The sequence below is a fragment of the Scyliorhinus canicula genome, chromosome 1, assembly GCF_902713615.1.
Source record: "Scyliorhinus canicula chromosome 1, sScyCan1.1, whole genome shotgun sequence".
Taxonomy (NCBI): domain Eukaryota; kingdom Metazoa; phylum Chordata; class Chondrichthyes; order Carcharhiniformes; family Scyliorhinidae; genus Scyliorhinus; species Scyliorhinus canicula.
In genome coordinates this window covers 78710732-78727117 of record NC_052146.1, presented here as the reverse complement: position 1 = coordinate 78727117, position 16386 = coordinate 78710732, and the positions used below count along the sequence as shown (strand labels likewise).

Genomic DNA, 16386 nt, shown 5'->3' with positions numbered 1-16386 from the left:
ACAGGGTAGGACACGAGGCTCACCATTGAGCAGAGGCAGGACCATGTCGTGGGGAGGCACTGTGCAGAGGTAGGATAGTAATTTTCAATTCAATACACTCCAGGAGTGTCTATGGAGTGAAGTTGGTGATTAATTTCAAGTAAGCTAAAGATTATGGCAAAGATAAGCTAGGAGGGAGAGAAACTGGCAAAGACAACATTGCAGAATTTGAATCCAGAGGTGACAAAAGCATAGATAAGAATATATGGCACTGGATGACCATGCCGGTGAAATCAGCAGTACTTCATTTCTCCATAAACATGTGTTCCACGTGTCCACTCTTTGGAGGGACATGGCAGTAAATTTGCTACAAACTTCCTTGTTGTTCAGTATATTGGTACTGAAACCTTTTAGGTACGTGCCCGTAGTTCCAATAAGCAGTTTACACCTATATCATCCAAGCCCACCTCTATCAAGTTCACAACTCAGAACAGGTGGCAGCTCACATCCTTTTCTGCCACAGTTAAACCCAAGTACAACCCATTAAAGGCAATATGGAAATACTAAGACACAAACATGCACTAATCAAACATAATTCAATATCATTCATTGCTTACCTTCCCATCCACGACAGCAGAGAGGCTGAGGTAGTCAAAGATCTCTGTGCAGTACCTCCACACCGTTATTGATCCATATTTGCGCAGGCACTCATCATAAAAACCATAAACCTGAGTAATTTGCCTGCTTTCGTGATTCCCTCTGATCAACGTGATTCTGTCTGGATAGCGGACCTGTCACATAGAGAGATCCAGGTTAGCCAAGGACTAGTTTTTACAATAAAACTATGGCTTACTTTCCTGGATCAACAACCTAACGGTCATGAGTTTAAAATGGAATCTTGAGACACAGTGTAACAAATCTGGTCAATTGTGGGTTGATATCAGAAAACGATTGTGAAAAATGCTGCGTCATTAAAACCAATTTTGGAATTGGGGACGCCTGCCCAGTCCAGCCGACACAACTTACACCACACTAGGAAGTGGCTGAGCAAGCCACCCATTTAGCAAAGCAATACAAAGTTTAAGAAAAAAAATCAGCAGAACTTTAGCAATGACCGAATACTGTATCACAAGACCTAGGTTGTAGAGTTTTACAAAGCAGGAAGAGGTCCTTCAGCCTACCTTGGCTGCAGTCCAATCAGCCCAGTGAGGCCCCGCTCACCAAAACAAAGGCTGCCACCTAGTGCGGCAAAATTGACCCCTGCTCAATGGCCCCACAGGTCCTCAGAAATACATACATCAGCCAACATCCTAGATTACTAAATCACTGTTCCTGGGTATGCCCTGACCCACTGGTAGGATATAACCACCTGAGATAAGGGCACAGTATATAGTCAGGAGGGGGGGGGGGGGGGGGGGGGGGGGTAGACTAGTGACTATGGACGTCAAAATTAACTCTAGGCCCAACTAGGTTGCACGACTTCATGGCAAACACAGGCAAGGAAACTTCCTGGTGATTAACATCTTCTAACAACCCCACCAACTGAATAAACACTCATCCATATTGAATGTCACTTGAGGAATCGGGGGCACTTCAATATCTATCGCCATAGTTGCCTCAGCAGTACCACCACCAACTGAGCTGGCCAAGTCCTCCAACCAGGTTACTTCTTCATCAGGTGGCAAAGAAATCGGCACAAGCAGCCAGCTGATTGGATCTTGCACTTGTCAGTTTACCTGCTTTAGAGAAGAGGCACTATAAACAAAAATCAAAACAGCACAGGAACCTTCGGCCCTCCAAGCCTGCACCAATCAAGTGTCCTATCTAGACAAACCACCGTCTGGCCATGCGCCTATCCAGATAAGTCTTAAAGGTCGCTAACACATCTGCCTCAACCACCTCATTTGGCAGTGCATTCCAGGCCACCACTACTCAGTGTTAAAAAAAAACCTCCCCCGCACATCCACACATCTCCACTGAACCCATCCCCCTCACTGAACATGTGCCTCCTTGTAATATTCAATTACAGGGGGCTGGTTTGGCACAGTGGGTTAAACAGCTGGCTTGTAATGCAGAACAAGGCCAGCAGCGCAGGTTCAATTCCCGTACCGGCCTCCACGAACAGGTGTCGGAATGTGGCAACTAGGGGCTTTTCACAGTAACTTCATTGAAGCCTACTCGTGACAATAAGCAATGATTATTATTATAATAATTGATAGAATTCACCATCTCAGGCTTCATGAAGGCCAAAACTCATCTGAATCCACCATCATGTAATGTACAAGAGCCGGCAGGTCATGTTACAGTTGTATCGGGCTTTGGTTAGGCCACATTTGGAACACTGCATGCAGTTCTGGTCGCCACATTACCAGAAGGATGTGGATGCTTTAGAGAGGGTGCAGAGGAGGTTCACCAGGATGTTGCCTGGTATGGAGGATGCTAGCTATGAAGAAAGGTTGAGTAGATTAGGATTGTTTTCATTGGAAAGACGGAGGTTGAGGGGAGACCTGATTGAGGTATACAAAATTATGAGAGGTATGGACAGGGTGGATAGCAACAAGCTTTTTCCAAGAGTGGGGGTGTCAATTACAAGGGGTCACGATTTCAAGGTGAGAGGGGAAAAGTTTAAGGGAAATGCGCGTGGAAAGTTTTTTACGCAGAGGGTGGTGGGTGCCTGGAATGCTTTGCCAGCGGAGGTGGTAGAGGCGGGTGCGATAGCATCATTTAAGATGCATCTGGACAGATATATGAACGGGTGGGGAACAGAGAGAAGTAGACCTTGGAAAATAGGCATCACGTTTAGATAAAGGATCTGGATCGGCGCAGGCTGGGAGGGCCGAAGAGCCTGTTCCTGTGCTGTAATTTTCTTTGTTCTTTGAATTATGGTGTTAAGTGGGACAAAGGTTAGGTTTAACAGCTCAAAACCAGGCATCAGTGAAATTTTACAGGGAACATCAACAGTAGAATCATGGAAGCACCACAGTCAGTTATCGCAATTCTGGATTATCATCAATTAGAGCTGGCATCAATCAATCAGAGATGCCAGAGCTGGCTGCACTCTCATCATACTACTATAGTACACCAATGTCTCTGACATCTACCCAACAATGAGGAGGATGGCCCAAGCATGTGCCATCTATAAAGAGGGGCAATAAATCTAACGCAGTCAATCTAAGGTGATTGAAATCATCAATTGGGTCTTTCAGCAGCACCTATTTGCCAATGCTCATTTCAGCATACACCAACAGACAGCATCTCCCTCCCCCACCATCTCTGTCACTGAGAAGGGCAGTAAATGCATTGGCAATGCCATCACCTCCAATTTCCCCTCTTAGTTAAAGCCATCCTGACTAGGACATATTTCACAATACCTTCACCATCACAAGGTGAGCATCCTGGAACATCCTAACCATCAGCATTGAGTAACTTCACCACATGAACTGAAGGTCACACAGCAGCTTCCCCACAACCACCTCAGGGCAACTAGGGATGGACAGTAAATGAAGCCTTGCCAGCAGCACTCACACCCAAAAGATAAAATGTTAATAATAATCTGCAATAAAGCAACAGTGATGTTCGGTCCAGGACTTAGCAAACTCTCCGTGACCCAAATTGGTCAGTAACAATTTGCCAGGTCTCAATCTGAATCACTCGGTGATTAATACATACACTGGAACATACGAACCATTTCACACCACTGGAATGAGTTTGTGCAGTACATGAACTCTCAGATAAAAGCAAATTACTGCGGATGCTGGAATCGAAAACAAAAACAGAAAATAATGGACAATCTCAGTAGATCTGACAGCATCTGTGGAGAGAGAAGGGAACTAACATCAAGTTAGCTCCCTTCTCTCTCCAGATGCTGGCAGACGTACTGACACAAACTCAGGGCAGTTTTGGACTAACAGACACAGAGAAGCTACAGCAGCTGGGAATTCTTTTTTTAAAAAGCAGCTATGTTTCTAAATAATTAATCATGTTCCTACCCAACAAACACTTAATGATTTGGATTTAAATGTAGGGGGAATGGGCAGCACGGTAGCCTAGTGGATGTGCTGTTAGGTAATTCGGACATTCTGAATTCTCCCTCTGTGTATCCAAACAGGTGCCGGAATGTGGCGACTAGGGGCTTTTCACATTAACTTCATTGCAGTGTTAATGCAAGCCTACTTGTGACAATAAAGATTATTATTATTGATCAAGGGTTTCACGGATTACATGAAAATTGGTAGGGTGGTAAATAGTGCGGAGGAGAGCCATGGGCTGCAGGAGGATATCAATGGACTGGCCAGGTGGCCAGAGCAGTGGCATATGGAATTCAACCTAGAAAAGTGAGAGGTAAAGTACTTGGATGGGCTAACAAGGCCAAGGATTACAATACGAATTGTAGATCTCTGGATAATACTGCAGGTCAGAGGGACCTTGAAGTGCATATCCACAGATGCCTGAAGGTGGAAGAGCAGGTAGATAAGGTGGTTAAGGAGGCACATGGGCAGTGGGACCACGACGTCGAGGACCCAGGTTCAAATCCCAGCCCTGGATCACTGTCCGCATGGAGTTTGCAAATTCTCCCCGTGTATGCGTGGGTTTCACCCAAAGATTAGGCTAGATGAATTGGCCACGCTGAATTGCCCTTAATTGCGTAAAAAAATAATTAGGTACTCTAAATTTTTTTTTTTTTTAAAAAGAGGCACATGGGAAATTTGAGGCATAGAATACAGGAGCAGGGAGGTTATGCTGGGACTGCATAAAACACCAGTTAGGCCACAAATGGAGTACTGCGGAAGTTCTGGTCGTCACATCACAGGAAGGATGTGACTGCACTGGAGAGGATGCAGAGGAGATTTATCAGGATGCCGCCTGGAATCGAGTAAGGATTAAATAGGCTGCGGCTGTTTTCCCTGGAGCAGCGAAGGTTGAGAAGGGACCTGATAGAGGTGCATAAGATTATGAGGGGCACAGATAGGGTGGATGGGGTCAACAACCAGGGGGGATAGATTTCAGATAAAAGAGGTAGAGGCTAAGAGGGGAGTTGAGGAGAAACTTTTCACCCAGAGGGTAACGGAGACTGAAACGTACTGCCTGGTGGTTAACTCAGAATCTCTCGTAACACTGAAGAAGTATTTAAATATTCATTTGTGCTGTCGTAACCTCCAGGGCTATAGGTCAAGCATAGGAAAATGGGTTTACTGTAGTCAGATCTTTGTTGACCGCTATGGACATGATGGGCCGAATGGCCTCCTCCTGTGCTGTAAACATCTATGAATGCAGTGGAACAATAAATATTGGGCTGGATTCTCCATTCCCGAGGCTAATCCGTGGTGTTTCATGACGGGAAAATTGGCACAAAATCCTCACAGATTCAGCTACCGGTGAGGGGCTAGCATCAGTGCCACGTGAAACACCCACGAAACACGCGGCCAATGGTTGGAGGGTTGATAACCGTTCATGTGGGCAGCACAGTAGCACAGTGGCTAGTACTGTTGCTTCACAGCTCCAGGGTCCCAGGTTCAATTCGCGGCTTGGGTCACTGCCTGTGTGGAGTTTGCACGTTGCCCCGTGTCTGTATGGGTTTACTCCGATGGTCCGGTTTCCTCCCACGGTCCAAAGATGTGCAGGTTAGGTGGATTGGCCATGCTAAATTGCTGTGTCCAAAAAGATGAGATGGGGTTTCTGGGTTACGGAGATAGGGTGGAGATGCTCTTTCCAAGGGCTGGTGCAGACGCGATGGACCGACTGGCCTCCTTCTGCACTGTAAATTCTATGATTCTATGTACGCCTACACCGCCACACATGCACCGATCATGCCGGAAAAGATGGCGCTGGCTCTGCTGGACCGCGTACCTGCTTATAGCCCACCTTCTGGCCACCGCCATCACTCCCCCCAGTCCTTGCAGAACCCCCCCGGCCAGATCTCAGCCGAGTGTGGCTATGCTGGCCATTGTCCGCATGCCGTCGGGAACACGGTCCATCGGAGGCGGAGCATCGGGGATGGGCCTGCTAATGACATTCCAACGGGGTTGGGACTTCCGCGGCGCGCGTCTTGCTGATGCCAATTTGGAGGGGGCGAAACATCGTGACCCAGCGTCAAACTGGTGCCTGCTGCGATTTTTGTGTCAGCAGCCATTTTCTGCCCGATCGCTGTTACCAATTTCGCCGTCAAGCTACTGAGAATCCCACCCATTATCTCTGTAACACTCCCTTCTCCTTCTCTGCAGACACCGACTCCTTGCCAGTTTTGGTTTTCACATTTCCTGGCTGCCCTCCGGCACCATGTCGAATGGTAATTCTTTGTGACCTAATGAATTTTAACTGGCTGTTCAACTGTGGAGGGTGTTTCACCAGCCCAATCCATCATAACAGGCATAGCCCCATGCACACTTTATAGCAGCAATTACTGATAACCCCACCCACTCTGTAACCCCACAATGCTGGGGTACACAGTAGCATCCTCCAGCTAACAGCACAGCTAGTCAATACTCAAATTTTTACCAAAAAAAACCACTGTGGTAACTCAATTAATATTCATTGACTAAACCAGGTTAAGCCTCATTTTGGTCAGTTATTCATTTTTGTTGTGGACGTGTGACACTGGGTGGAAAACCTTCACATGTAAAGTGACAGATTCAAACGTAAGGAAATGGACTGTGTTAGAGAATGGGTAATTTTACTAGAACTTTCCACATGATAATATGGTGCAAAGGTGGCACAGTGGTTAGCACTGCTGCCTCACGGCGCCGAGGGGCAGGTTCGATCCTGGCCCCGGGTGACTGTCCATGTGGAGTTTGCACATTCTCCCTGTGTCTGTGCGGGTCTCACCCACACAACCCAAAAAGATATGCATGGTAGGTGGATTGGCCAAGCTAAATTTCCCCTTAATTTAAAAAAAAAGAGAATTGGGTACTCTAAATATACTTTTTAAAAAAAGATTAAATGGTGTATATATATATTTTTTTATTGTTTATGGGATGTGGGCGTTGCTGGCTGGGCCAGCATTTATTGCCCATCGCTGAGGGCATTGAAGAGTCAACCACATTGCTGTTGAACTGCAGTCACATGTAGGCCAGACCAGGTAAGGATGACAGATTTCCTTCCCTAAAGGACATTAGTGAACCAGATGGGTTTTTACGACAATCGACAGTGGTTTCATGGTCACCATTAGACTTTTTAATTCCAGATTTTTATTGAATTTAAATTTCACCATCTGCCATGGCGGGTCCCCAGAGTATGACTCTGGGTCGTTGGATTACTTGTCCAGTGACAATACCACTACGCCACTGCCTGCCCCTTCATAGGGAACGAATGATGGTTGTCAATTTCAATAATTACACATTCAATGCTGTTATAGGGAAGCTAGGCAAGTACAACAGGGGAAAGGAACAGGCTGATTGGACAAGGTTAAGAGGGGGTGGGAGGGCATGAATGCTGGTGTAGATCTGTTGGGCATGCTGATGTAATTCTATGTAATATTAAAATCATCTTGAGTGTATGTCAGAGAGCTGCACTAACTCACTGCACCATTAGATGGAGCTACCTTGTGTACCATCTCAAATTCTTTCTTTTCGAGACAATGAATCTTTGTGGGAGATCCATAATTTTGCTGGTTCCAATTGGGTTGCATTGTTTGGTCTCATGCGAAAGGGCAAAGTACGCCAGCAAGCTATCTGATTGCAAGATCCATTCTATCGCAGCCATATCTAACACTCACTACAAGCATTTAAGGGTTACTCAGTGAGCAACCAGGAACAGAAACCTTGAATAATTGACTTTCATTTCACACTGGGAGCTGGGGCCAATTGCGATGTCTCGATCACGATCCAAGTGGGGTGATTCGTCTGGGAATCGAAGCTGGAACCTTCAACTATTCCCTGGCTAAGCCCATGAGCCAGCAAGGGAGTTGGCAGATTTAACATTCACGGCAAAGGAATAATGCCAAATAACTAGCGCTTCGCAAATCTCGAAACATATAGCTTGTAACGGCCCTTTGAAGTTGGTCCTGGAAACTATTTCCCTCTCTGATGTTGGGCGAGTGTACCAGGATACTGGCTGCTGACTGCAGCCTTGACAGGGACCAGCTCAGGACAAGGAGTGCACACAGCATAATTTCAATATGATTTGGGGTCCCCTGACAAAGACAAATTTAGTTTCAAGTGGCATTTTCTGCATAATATCAAATGAATTATTTTATGCATTTTAAAATCACAATCCTGCCAAGACATGGCTATTATTGGTACGGTGGTCTTTGGAAAACAGTCAGTGATACAGAATGCAGTTATGCGATATGGAGCAAGATATGTAACCAAGATCTGACGCAAAGGTTATAGCACAGTTCTAAAAGTGACTGTTGCAAATGAAAGGCCTTCTTAAAAAAAATTACAAGCTCACTGGTCAAAGAGTCTGTGTTCCTAATGTGATCACAAATAAGAATTAAAAACCCCACACTGGAATCTGCTTTAAACCGTCAGAAGCAGCTCAGATGCAGAGGGGGCACTGGATTGACAGAGTACCCAGGCTCTGCCTCAATCATGCAATCCCTACAGTGCAGAAGGCCATTCGTCCCATCAAGTCTGCCCCAACTCTCTGAATGAGCATCCCACCAAGGTCCAATCCCCCACCCTGGGGCAATTTAGCATAGCCAATCCACCTAACCTGCACCTCTTTGGACTCTCGGCACTCCACATCATTTTTCAGGCATGATTGTTTGAAAAGACTTGTTGGATGGGTACAGTCTCAGGCATACTGTTCCTTAACCATCACCAACTCGATTCAAAGGCTGGCTACTTAGTGATGTGGTGCCAAGGATAGCCTGAAGTCGTGGGATTTACTGCTGCCAGAGCCAACACCTTCAACTCAGTAAATATTCAATTCCAGTTCACCTCACCTTCAGTGCCAATAGCAACAAGAATGTCTCAACACTGTAGAAGCCTCGGTCAACAAAATCTCCCATGAACAAGTAGTTGGTTTCGGGAATGTCTCCTCCAACCTGTGGGGGCAGAGAGTAAACATTAAGTTACAGTTTACTGATAGCAAAACTCATACAAATAAACACTCCCAACCGGAGCTACTCCTGCAGCATCCATTTGCAAACATTCAGACAAGAGTCAGCCATCAGTTTATCCAGCCTCGCTCAGCCATCGACCAAGGCGAGAGGAGAACACGGCTGCACAGTATTCGGACATTCAGCTGGAGCAAACATGGCAACTTGACGCAGACACTCATGGGGACCCAACAAAGCTTCAATAACTTTTCTCATATTCTTAATGCAGTGACATACAGCTGCAAATCACAACACTTTCTGTAAATTTTATTGAATATAGCTTACTTTAAAGAGTTCTTTGAGATCGTAGAATTGTCCGTGGATGTCCCCACACACCTGCAAGGAGAAACAAGCAAGTGAGAAAATAAACATTTGCAAAGCAATTACTTCAGGGTAATGTCCTTCAGCTTCTGCCCTGAAGAACTGAAACATTTTCAATTGCTCAAAAATAAAGACATTTGAAAGGACAGCTTAACAAAATGGAGTATAGTTTTTGAAGTACACCTTTAAAAAGTTCCTGTTTCCCTGGGGGGAAAAAATGGTAGGATTTTCAAATTGAGCACCACCTCTTAAATTTTAGGGGAAACCCCAATCTGTTGGAGTTCACAGGAATCAGGGAGGAATTAAAGTCCTTGCTGAAACTGGTCATGTGTGTTTCACATCCCACCAGGTATCAACATTACAAGTGACTGGAAAATGCATGACACTTCTCTGAAAATAAAAATGTTCCTGGGATGTGGGCATGGTTCACAAGGGCAGCATTTATTGTCCATCAGTAGCTTTGCCTCCTCCTTGATCCCTGCAGTCCATACAGGGACAGCTCTTCTTGGGAGTTCTATTCAATGTACTCCCAGCATGCTACAGTGGCTGCCCACAAGCCAACATAACATTACTGGGATTCTGCAGAGCATCACAGCTCAATGCTGACCTGGCCCAGCATTTGCACACTTGCACTAGCCAAGCAGAGGTCCATAGAAGATACTGCAGGCATGCATTGTCCTATTTGGAGCAAAAGTTGAGCTAACACAGCAGATCCCAGGAATCAAACTTGGGACACACTCATGGTTTGGTTGTACACTGCCATTCATTAGCCCAGGGGCGGGGGCATGTTCCTCAAAATACAAATATTAAAATGCTACAGCTTGCTGACAGAATTGTACATACCTGTCAAAGAGACATATCCGTAGTCCAACACCAGAATTAAAATCTTAATGGGATTTTTTTCCCCAAAATACTTAGTCACCTTGAATTAATGTTTAACAAGATACAAATTGGAGAAATTTCTAAATACTTGACTTTTGTCAACCAAGTGGTGCAGGATATTAGCTGAAACAAGGGGGTTTAATTGCTGTTTTACAATGATGCTACTAGCATTGGCATTATGGTAAAAAAAAAACATTAAGGCCTGGTGGCTCTCAAATGTTGTGATCACCTAGCAGTTCTTTTAGGAAAAGTAAGGATGAAGTGTGTTTGTTTAGGTGGGAAACTATGTGATCTGATAACTCAATCAATATAACTATTGATGTGTATCGATGTCAGCCAATATACGGCCAAAGAATAAAACCTGCTCCTCAAAATCAGTCACACCACCCTCTGCCATCAAACGCCGACATTTCCAACTCCGAAATGATTTTGCTGTAGTGCAGAGCACTCATGTTTGAGGGACTGCCTAAGTTGCACAAAATCATTTCACCTCAGCTCCTTGAAGCACGGGAGTCCTCATTAAAATTCAGGATTATCCCCACGGTCGTGCTCTGATACTAGCTCTGCAAGGCTTCCCATTGCCCGACGGCATTAACTGCATTGGGACAAGGCTACAGTGTTTCAAATAATTCCAAGCAGAAAAGAAAACAAAATTATGAACATTTTCAGAAAAAGAACTCTAGAAGAAACCTAAAACCTTCCACATCTCCACAATGAATGCAGACAGACACTGATGGTGTTGCAAACTAATGCACAAATTTAAATAAATTAACTCACGGTGACCGGGGAATCTACTTGTTGGACGTTGCTCTCCTCAGCAAGAATCTCCCTGTTTAAGAATAAGAAAGATTTGAGATTTGGCACTTGTGGTAACACCATCGTACTGTTAACCTCTGGAGTTAAAGCGCAACTCTAACCTTGACTTTGTGTTGCTGAAGCGGTAATACATGTTTCTGAAAACATTAGGAAGAATGATCCTCACTTGCTACTTGTATGATCTCCTGCCCCATCCAATTCCAGTGTATTCTGAGAAAATCATTGAAAATATTTTTTCGATGGGATGTAGGCGTCGCCGGCAAGTCCAGCATTTGTTATGTTGGGGAAATAAAGGTAGTTTTTAGGGATCTATAGTTGTATTGGTAAATATTGAAATAATATATAGTTTTAAAGTGGGTTTACTTTAATGTTTGTGTGTCTGGAAGGGTACAACCTACAGTCAGATACATGCTGGACAAAGATGTTTATGTGTGGGGTTTCGCCAATTCCAACTGTGATTGTATTGCGCTTCGAGAGAGCTACAGTGTGAAGAGTAAATATACCAGCAGTGGTTGCTTAGCAACTGAGGCCTTGTAAGGTAGATATATTTTACTGCAGCAATGGGCAGCACGGTTAGCACTGCTGCCTCACAGCACTGAGGACCCAGGTTCAATCCTGGCACCCGGTCGCTGTCTGTACGGAGTTTGCCCAATCTCCCAGTGTCTTCATGGGTCTCACCCCCACAACCCAAAGATGTGCAGGGTAGGTGGACGGCCACGCTAAATTGCCCCCTTAATTTGAAAAAAAAAAATTGGATACTCTAAATTTAAAAAAAAGGTTTTACTGCAACTAATTTGGAGATAGGTCGTGAGAGAAGGCAGCTCTCTCAGCTCTTATAGAAGCACTTGGTTTTAGAAGACCAAAGAGGGACCATCTCTTTCAGCCTTGCTAAAAGAAAAGCCATACCATGGAGTAATAGTTAAGAAAACTGATGCAGGAAATCTAACGCCCAGCTAGCTAAGGAAACTAGAGAAAGGAAAATAGGTTTTCAAGAAGTCTGGAGTTAACAGAACAGAGGAACAGATTACTGTTCAGTAACGTCACAGAGAGTTGAAAAGGCAATGGATCATGAGAGGCCAGAAAGACATCTGCAGTAGTGTTACGGTTTGTGAGAAATTACTACAGTTTGGGAGGTATTATTTGAAATAATTGTGAAAATCAGTGGTTGGACCTCGGAGTTGATGTAAAAGTCTTTAAAACGAAGGAAACCTGAAGGGAGAGTTTAAAAGCTGAAAGCATAACTTTGATAGAGGCAGCGGAGGGAAAGTATAATTTAAAAGAACATTTGGAAGTGTGACTTATGAAAGCGGATTTGAAATCACTCGTGTGGAAGCCAGAGTTCAGTGAGACAAGGTGACTCACGGTACAAGAACCATCTGGGGTGATTTTGAGGAGAAATCCACAAACATTCACTTGGGTTCAGGGAGCAGTGTGTCTTACCACAGCCATCTTGTGTGCTTTAATGAGACCATTGTAGCTCAAGGTGTATTTTGTAATCCATGTTAAGGGGGAAATAAAGGAGAATTGTATCAGAATACAAATTTTCCATGTTTAATAAATGTTCATTTCTTGCTATTAAAACTAATTACCGTTCGCGTGACTCTGTTCCTCCACGCTGTATTATAAAACTGTAAAAGACAGGGTTCTGTTCTGGGATCTTCCCGTCCAGTTGTAACACCAACTAGGATCGTAACAAAATCTCTCCGTGTTTGCCTGGGTTTCGCCCCACAACCCAAAGATGTGCAGGCTAGGTGGATTGGCCACACTAAATTGTCCCTTAAATGGAAAAAATGAATTGGGTACTATAAAATTTTTTAAAAAGGATTGTAACAAAAATCCATCCCTGATTACCATTGAATTGAGTGGCTTGCTAGGCGGCACAGTGGTTAGTTAGCAATGGACCCGGTACTGAATGGCTGTCTGTGTGGAGTTTGTATGTTCTCCCAGTGTCTGCATGGGCTTCCTCAGAGTGCTCGTTTCCTCCCACAGTCCAAAGATGTGCAGTTTAGTTAACCATGATCAATGCACGGGGTTACAGGGCAGCGGAGTGGGCCTAGGCAGAGTGCTCTTTTGGTGGGTTGGTGCCGACTCGATGGCCCGAATAACCTCCTTCTGCACTGTCAGGATTCTATGTTTTTCAGGGGGCAGTTAAGAGACAGCCACATTGCTGTGGATCTAGAGACACATGTAGGCCAGGCCAGGATAGCAGATTTCCTTCCCAAAGGCTTCAGTTATTCAGATGGGTTTTAATGACAAATCAATGATCGTTTCATGATCCCCATTACCAAGAGCAGCATTAAATTCCAGATGTAATCAACTGAATTTAAATTCCACCAGCTGCCATGGTGGGATTTGAACCCATGCCCCAAGAGCATTTTTGTGGGCCTCTGGATTACTAGTTGAGTGACATTACAAGTACGCCACTGCCTCCCCAAAACTGATCGGCTGTTCAATTCTTTAGGATTTATAGTACTTTATAGATGAAAGCATTCCTTATTGAAAACAGTAGTCTGCAGCATTACTGACTCGGCTAATACATATGCATATTGGTCTTATTTCCAGGTTTAATACTGAAGCAATGGGCAATGAAATATGCTTCAGTCAGAGGTTCACCTCCTCGAGGAGGTGGCTCCGTACCTGCCTGCACATACTGCAGACACCTAAACTCACAGTCCATCCATCCATTCCAAGTGCTGCAATAAACCCAAATGCGTTCAGCATTGTGTAAACAACAGGAGGGTCCCTCTATGGTTGAAAGGAATAATACCACGGTAGTATGCTTTTATTAGTGGACACTCTCAGGCAATGGGTCTGATCTTCACCTGCTAAAGTGGCTCAGGAAGTCCCATGGGTGGTGGAAGCGCCCAGAACATATCGTTTTCTGCATGTTTTAATATGGATAGCTGCGGGCACCTGTCATCACAGCAATAAATAGTGGACACATTTCTGCATCTTTGACACGAGATGTGTGTGTGTGCTGGGCTGTAATGGACCTAAACTGGGTGCCGGTTTAGCTCAGTTGGCTAGACGGCTGGTCCATGGTGGAGAGTGAGGCCAACAGCGAGGGCTCAATTCCCATACCAGCTGAGGTTGTCCATAAGGCTCTGCGTTCTCAACCTTGCCCCTCACATAAGGTGTGGTGATCTTCAGGTTAACTCACCGCCAGTCAGCTCTCCCCCTCAAAAGGAGAAAGCAGCCCAAGGTCATTTGGGACTATGGGGACTTTACTTTACTAATGGATCATCAAGAAATACCGGCATTCTTTTCAGCTCTTTCATAGATCATAGAATTTACAGTGCAGAAGGAGGCCATTCGGCCCATCGAGTCTGCACCGGCTCTTGGAAAGAGCACCCTGCCCAAGTTCAACACCTCCACCCTATCCCAATAACCCAGTAACCCCACCCAACACTAAGGGCAATTTTGGACACCAAGGGCAATTTAGCATGGCCAATCCACCTAACCGGCACATCTTTGGACTGTGGGAGGAAACCGGAGCACCCGGAGGAAACCCACGCACACACGGGAGGATGTGCAGACTCCGCACAGATAGTGACCCAAGCCGGAATCGAACCTGGGACCCTGGAGCTGTGAGGCCATTGTGGCTTTCGAGCCTGTTCCACCATTTAGTTGCATCATGGCTGCTTTTCACCTTATTTCAGTAGTCCACAGTAACCTTACCTCTCAAAAAAAGCCTCTCAGAAAATATTGTATAAACACAATAACACTTGGGTGTTTCTTTGATAAACTGTTCAAATGCAGCTAGTCATATTTTGACTCCAATACCAAACTCTTCCACGTAACTCTCATGGAGCCTAGTGAAATAGCTCAGTGTCAAGTGGCTGTGAGCTAAACCAGTGGCCTTTTGAAGTACCAGCATTGACAATGTGACTGCTTGGTTATGGGGAGAAGGCCCATCCTGGACAAAGTGGAATTCCCTCAATCTTAAATTAAAATACTGCATCACCTTGTGTGTTCAAAGTGCTGGTGAGCCCAGCTGTGGTTGACAGCATATGCAGACCTTGAGATTTGTCTCAATTTCAAATGGGGGCTAATAGTGGGTTCTTGTCCGGAGTAGGGGTTCGTTAGAAGCAATAACTTGTTTTGATATAGTGTTGAATGTATTACAACATCCCAAGAAGCATCCTTAAACAAAACCTCACCCTGAACCATATGGAAATTTGAGGGTAAATGGCCAAACGTTTGGTCAGACAGATTTTGAGCATCTGCAAGGAGAGAATTGAGCTGTTAGAGAGAAAATTCCAGAGCTTTGGCCACAGGTAATGGAGGTACAGCCACCAGTGATGAAATAATTAAAATCGGGGACCAAGAAGCCAGAGTTGGAAAACAGAGATCTGAGCTGTTGAACTAGAAACATTGCAGAGATAGTGAGGCCCTGAAAACAAGGATGTGAATAATGTTGTTTTCAACTTGTGAATACAGAGGCTTTAAGAGGCTGGACTCTAGCATCTCCAAAACCAGCTGTATAAACAGACAAGATCAATGGGCAGAGATATTATACAAACTGAATTGTAGATGAAATGCAGATGTGAAATCTTTTGGAGGAGGGAGGTGGAAGCAGCTGGCACGGGATGCTACAGCATTGCAGAGAATGTGGGTCTTGGGCACACAGCAAGAAATGCCATCTCAAATAGGGGAATAAACGACAGCATCTCATGTTGCAGTGTCAGCTCGGCCTCCAGCAAACAGCAAAGTGAACTCATGTATATGACAGTACTGCCTATTTGTTGTGGGAGTGAGGCAGGAAATGTATCAGGATGTGGAATTGGAATTCAGTACTTCCAACTAAAAGCAGAAATGGTGCAGAAGATCAGAATGAGGTGAGGGACTATCGCCCTGACATACTATCGCCATTTCCCATCAGGGTTTGGGGAAGAGCTGCAGTTCCGCTGTCATTGAGCACACGTTAGGCTTGTTATCTAAAGGGCCATTTTTCAGAAGTAACCTCACAGGAGAGTGGGGTGAACAAAGTAAATCTTCAACCAAAAAGAAAATGCTGGAAAATCTCAGCAGGTCTGGCAGCATCTCTTGGGAGAGAAAAGAGCAAACATTTCGAGTCCAATGACTCTTTGTCAAAGCAAACAGAGAAAGTGGGAAATATTTATACTGCGGAGTGCGAATGAAAGATGAGTCATAGCCACAGAAACCCAGGAAACAGGGGTGCTAATGGACACAGAAACCAGTAAATCTTCATCCTGTCCCCACTAGAAAACCAAGCAGCAGGAAGGACAGACGAGCACAGGACACAGGGACTTTCACGCTTAAAAAGAGAGTTCAGGGAGAGAGGGAAGAAAACATTAAAGAGGGAAAAGAACTCGTTCACTAATACA

General features: G+C 44.9%; 1 protein-coding gene across 1 annotated transcript in view; it reads right to left on the bottom strand.

Moving 5' to 3' along the window:
* The window catches only part of LOC119964348 (serine/threonine-protein phosphatase 4 catalytic subunit), a 43487-nt gene that overhangs the window by 20479 nt on the left and 6622 nt on the right, over positions 1–16386 (bottom strand). Inside the window, exons 2-5 of the mRNA XM_038793689.1 lie at positions 11000–11051; positions 9305–9355; positions 8864–8965; positions 597–770 (exon numbers count right to left, since the gene is read on the bottom strand). Coding sequence (XP_038649617.1) covers positions 597–770; positions 8864–8965; positions 9305–9355; positions 11000–11051 — 379 coding nt within the window. The remainder of the gene's footprint in view (positions 1–596; positions 771–8863; positions 8966–9304; positions 9356–10999; positions 11052–16386) is intronic.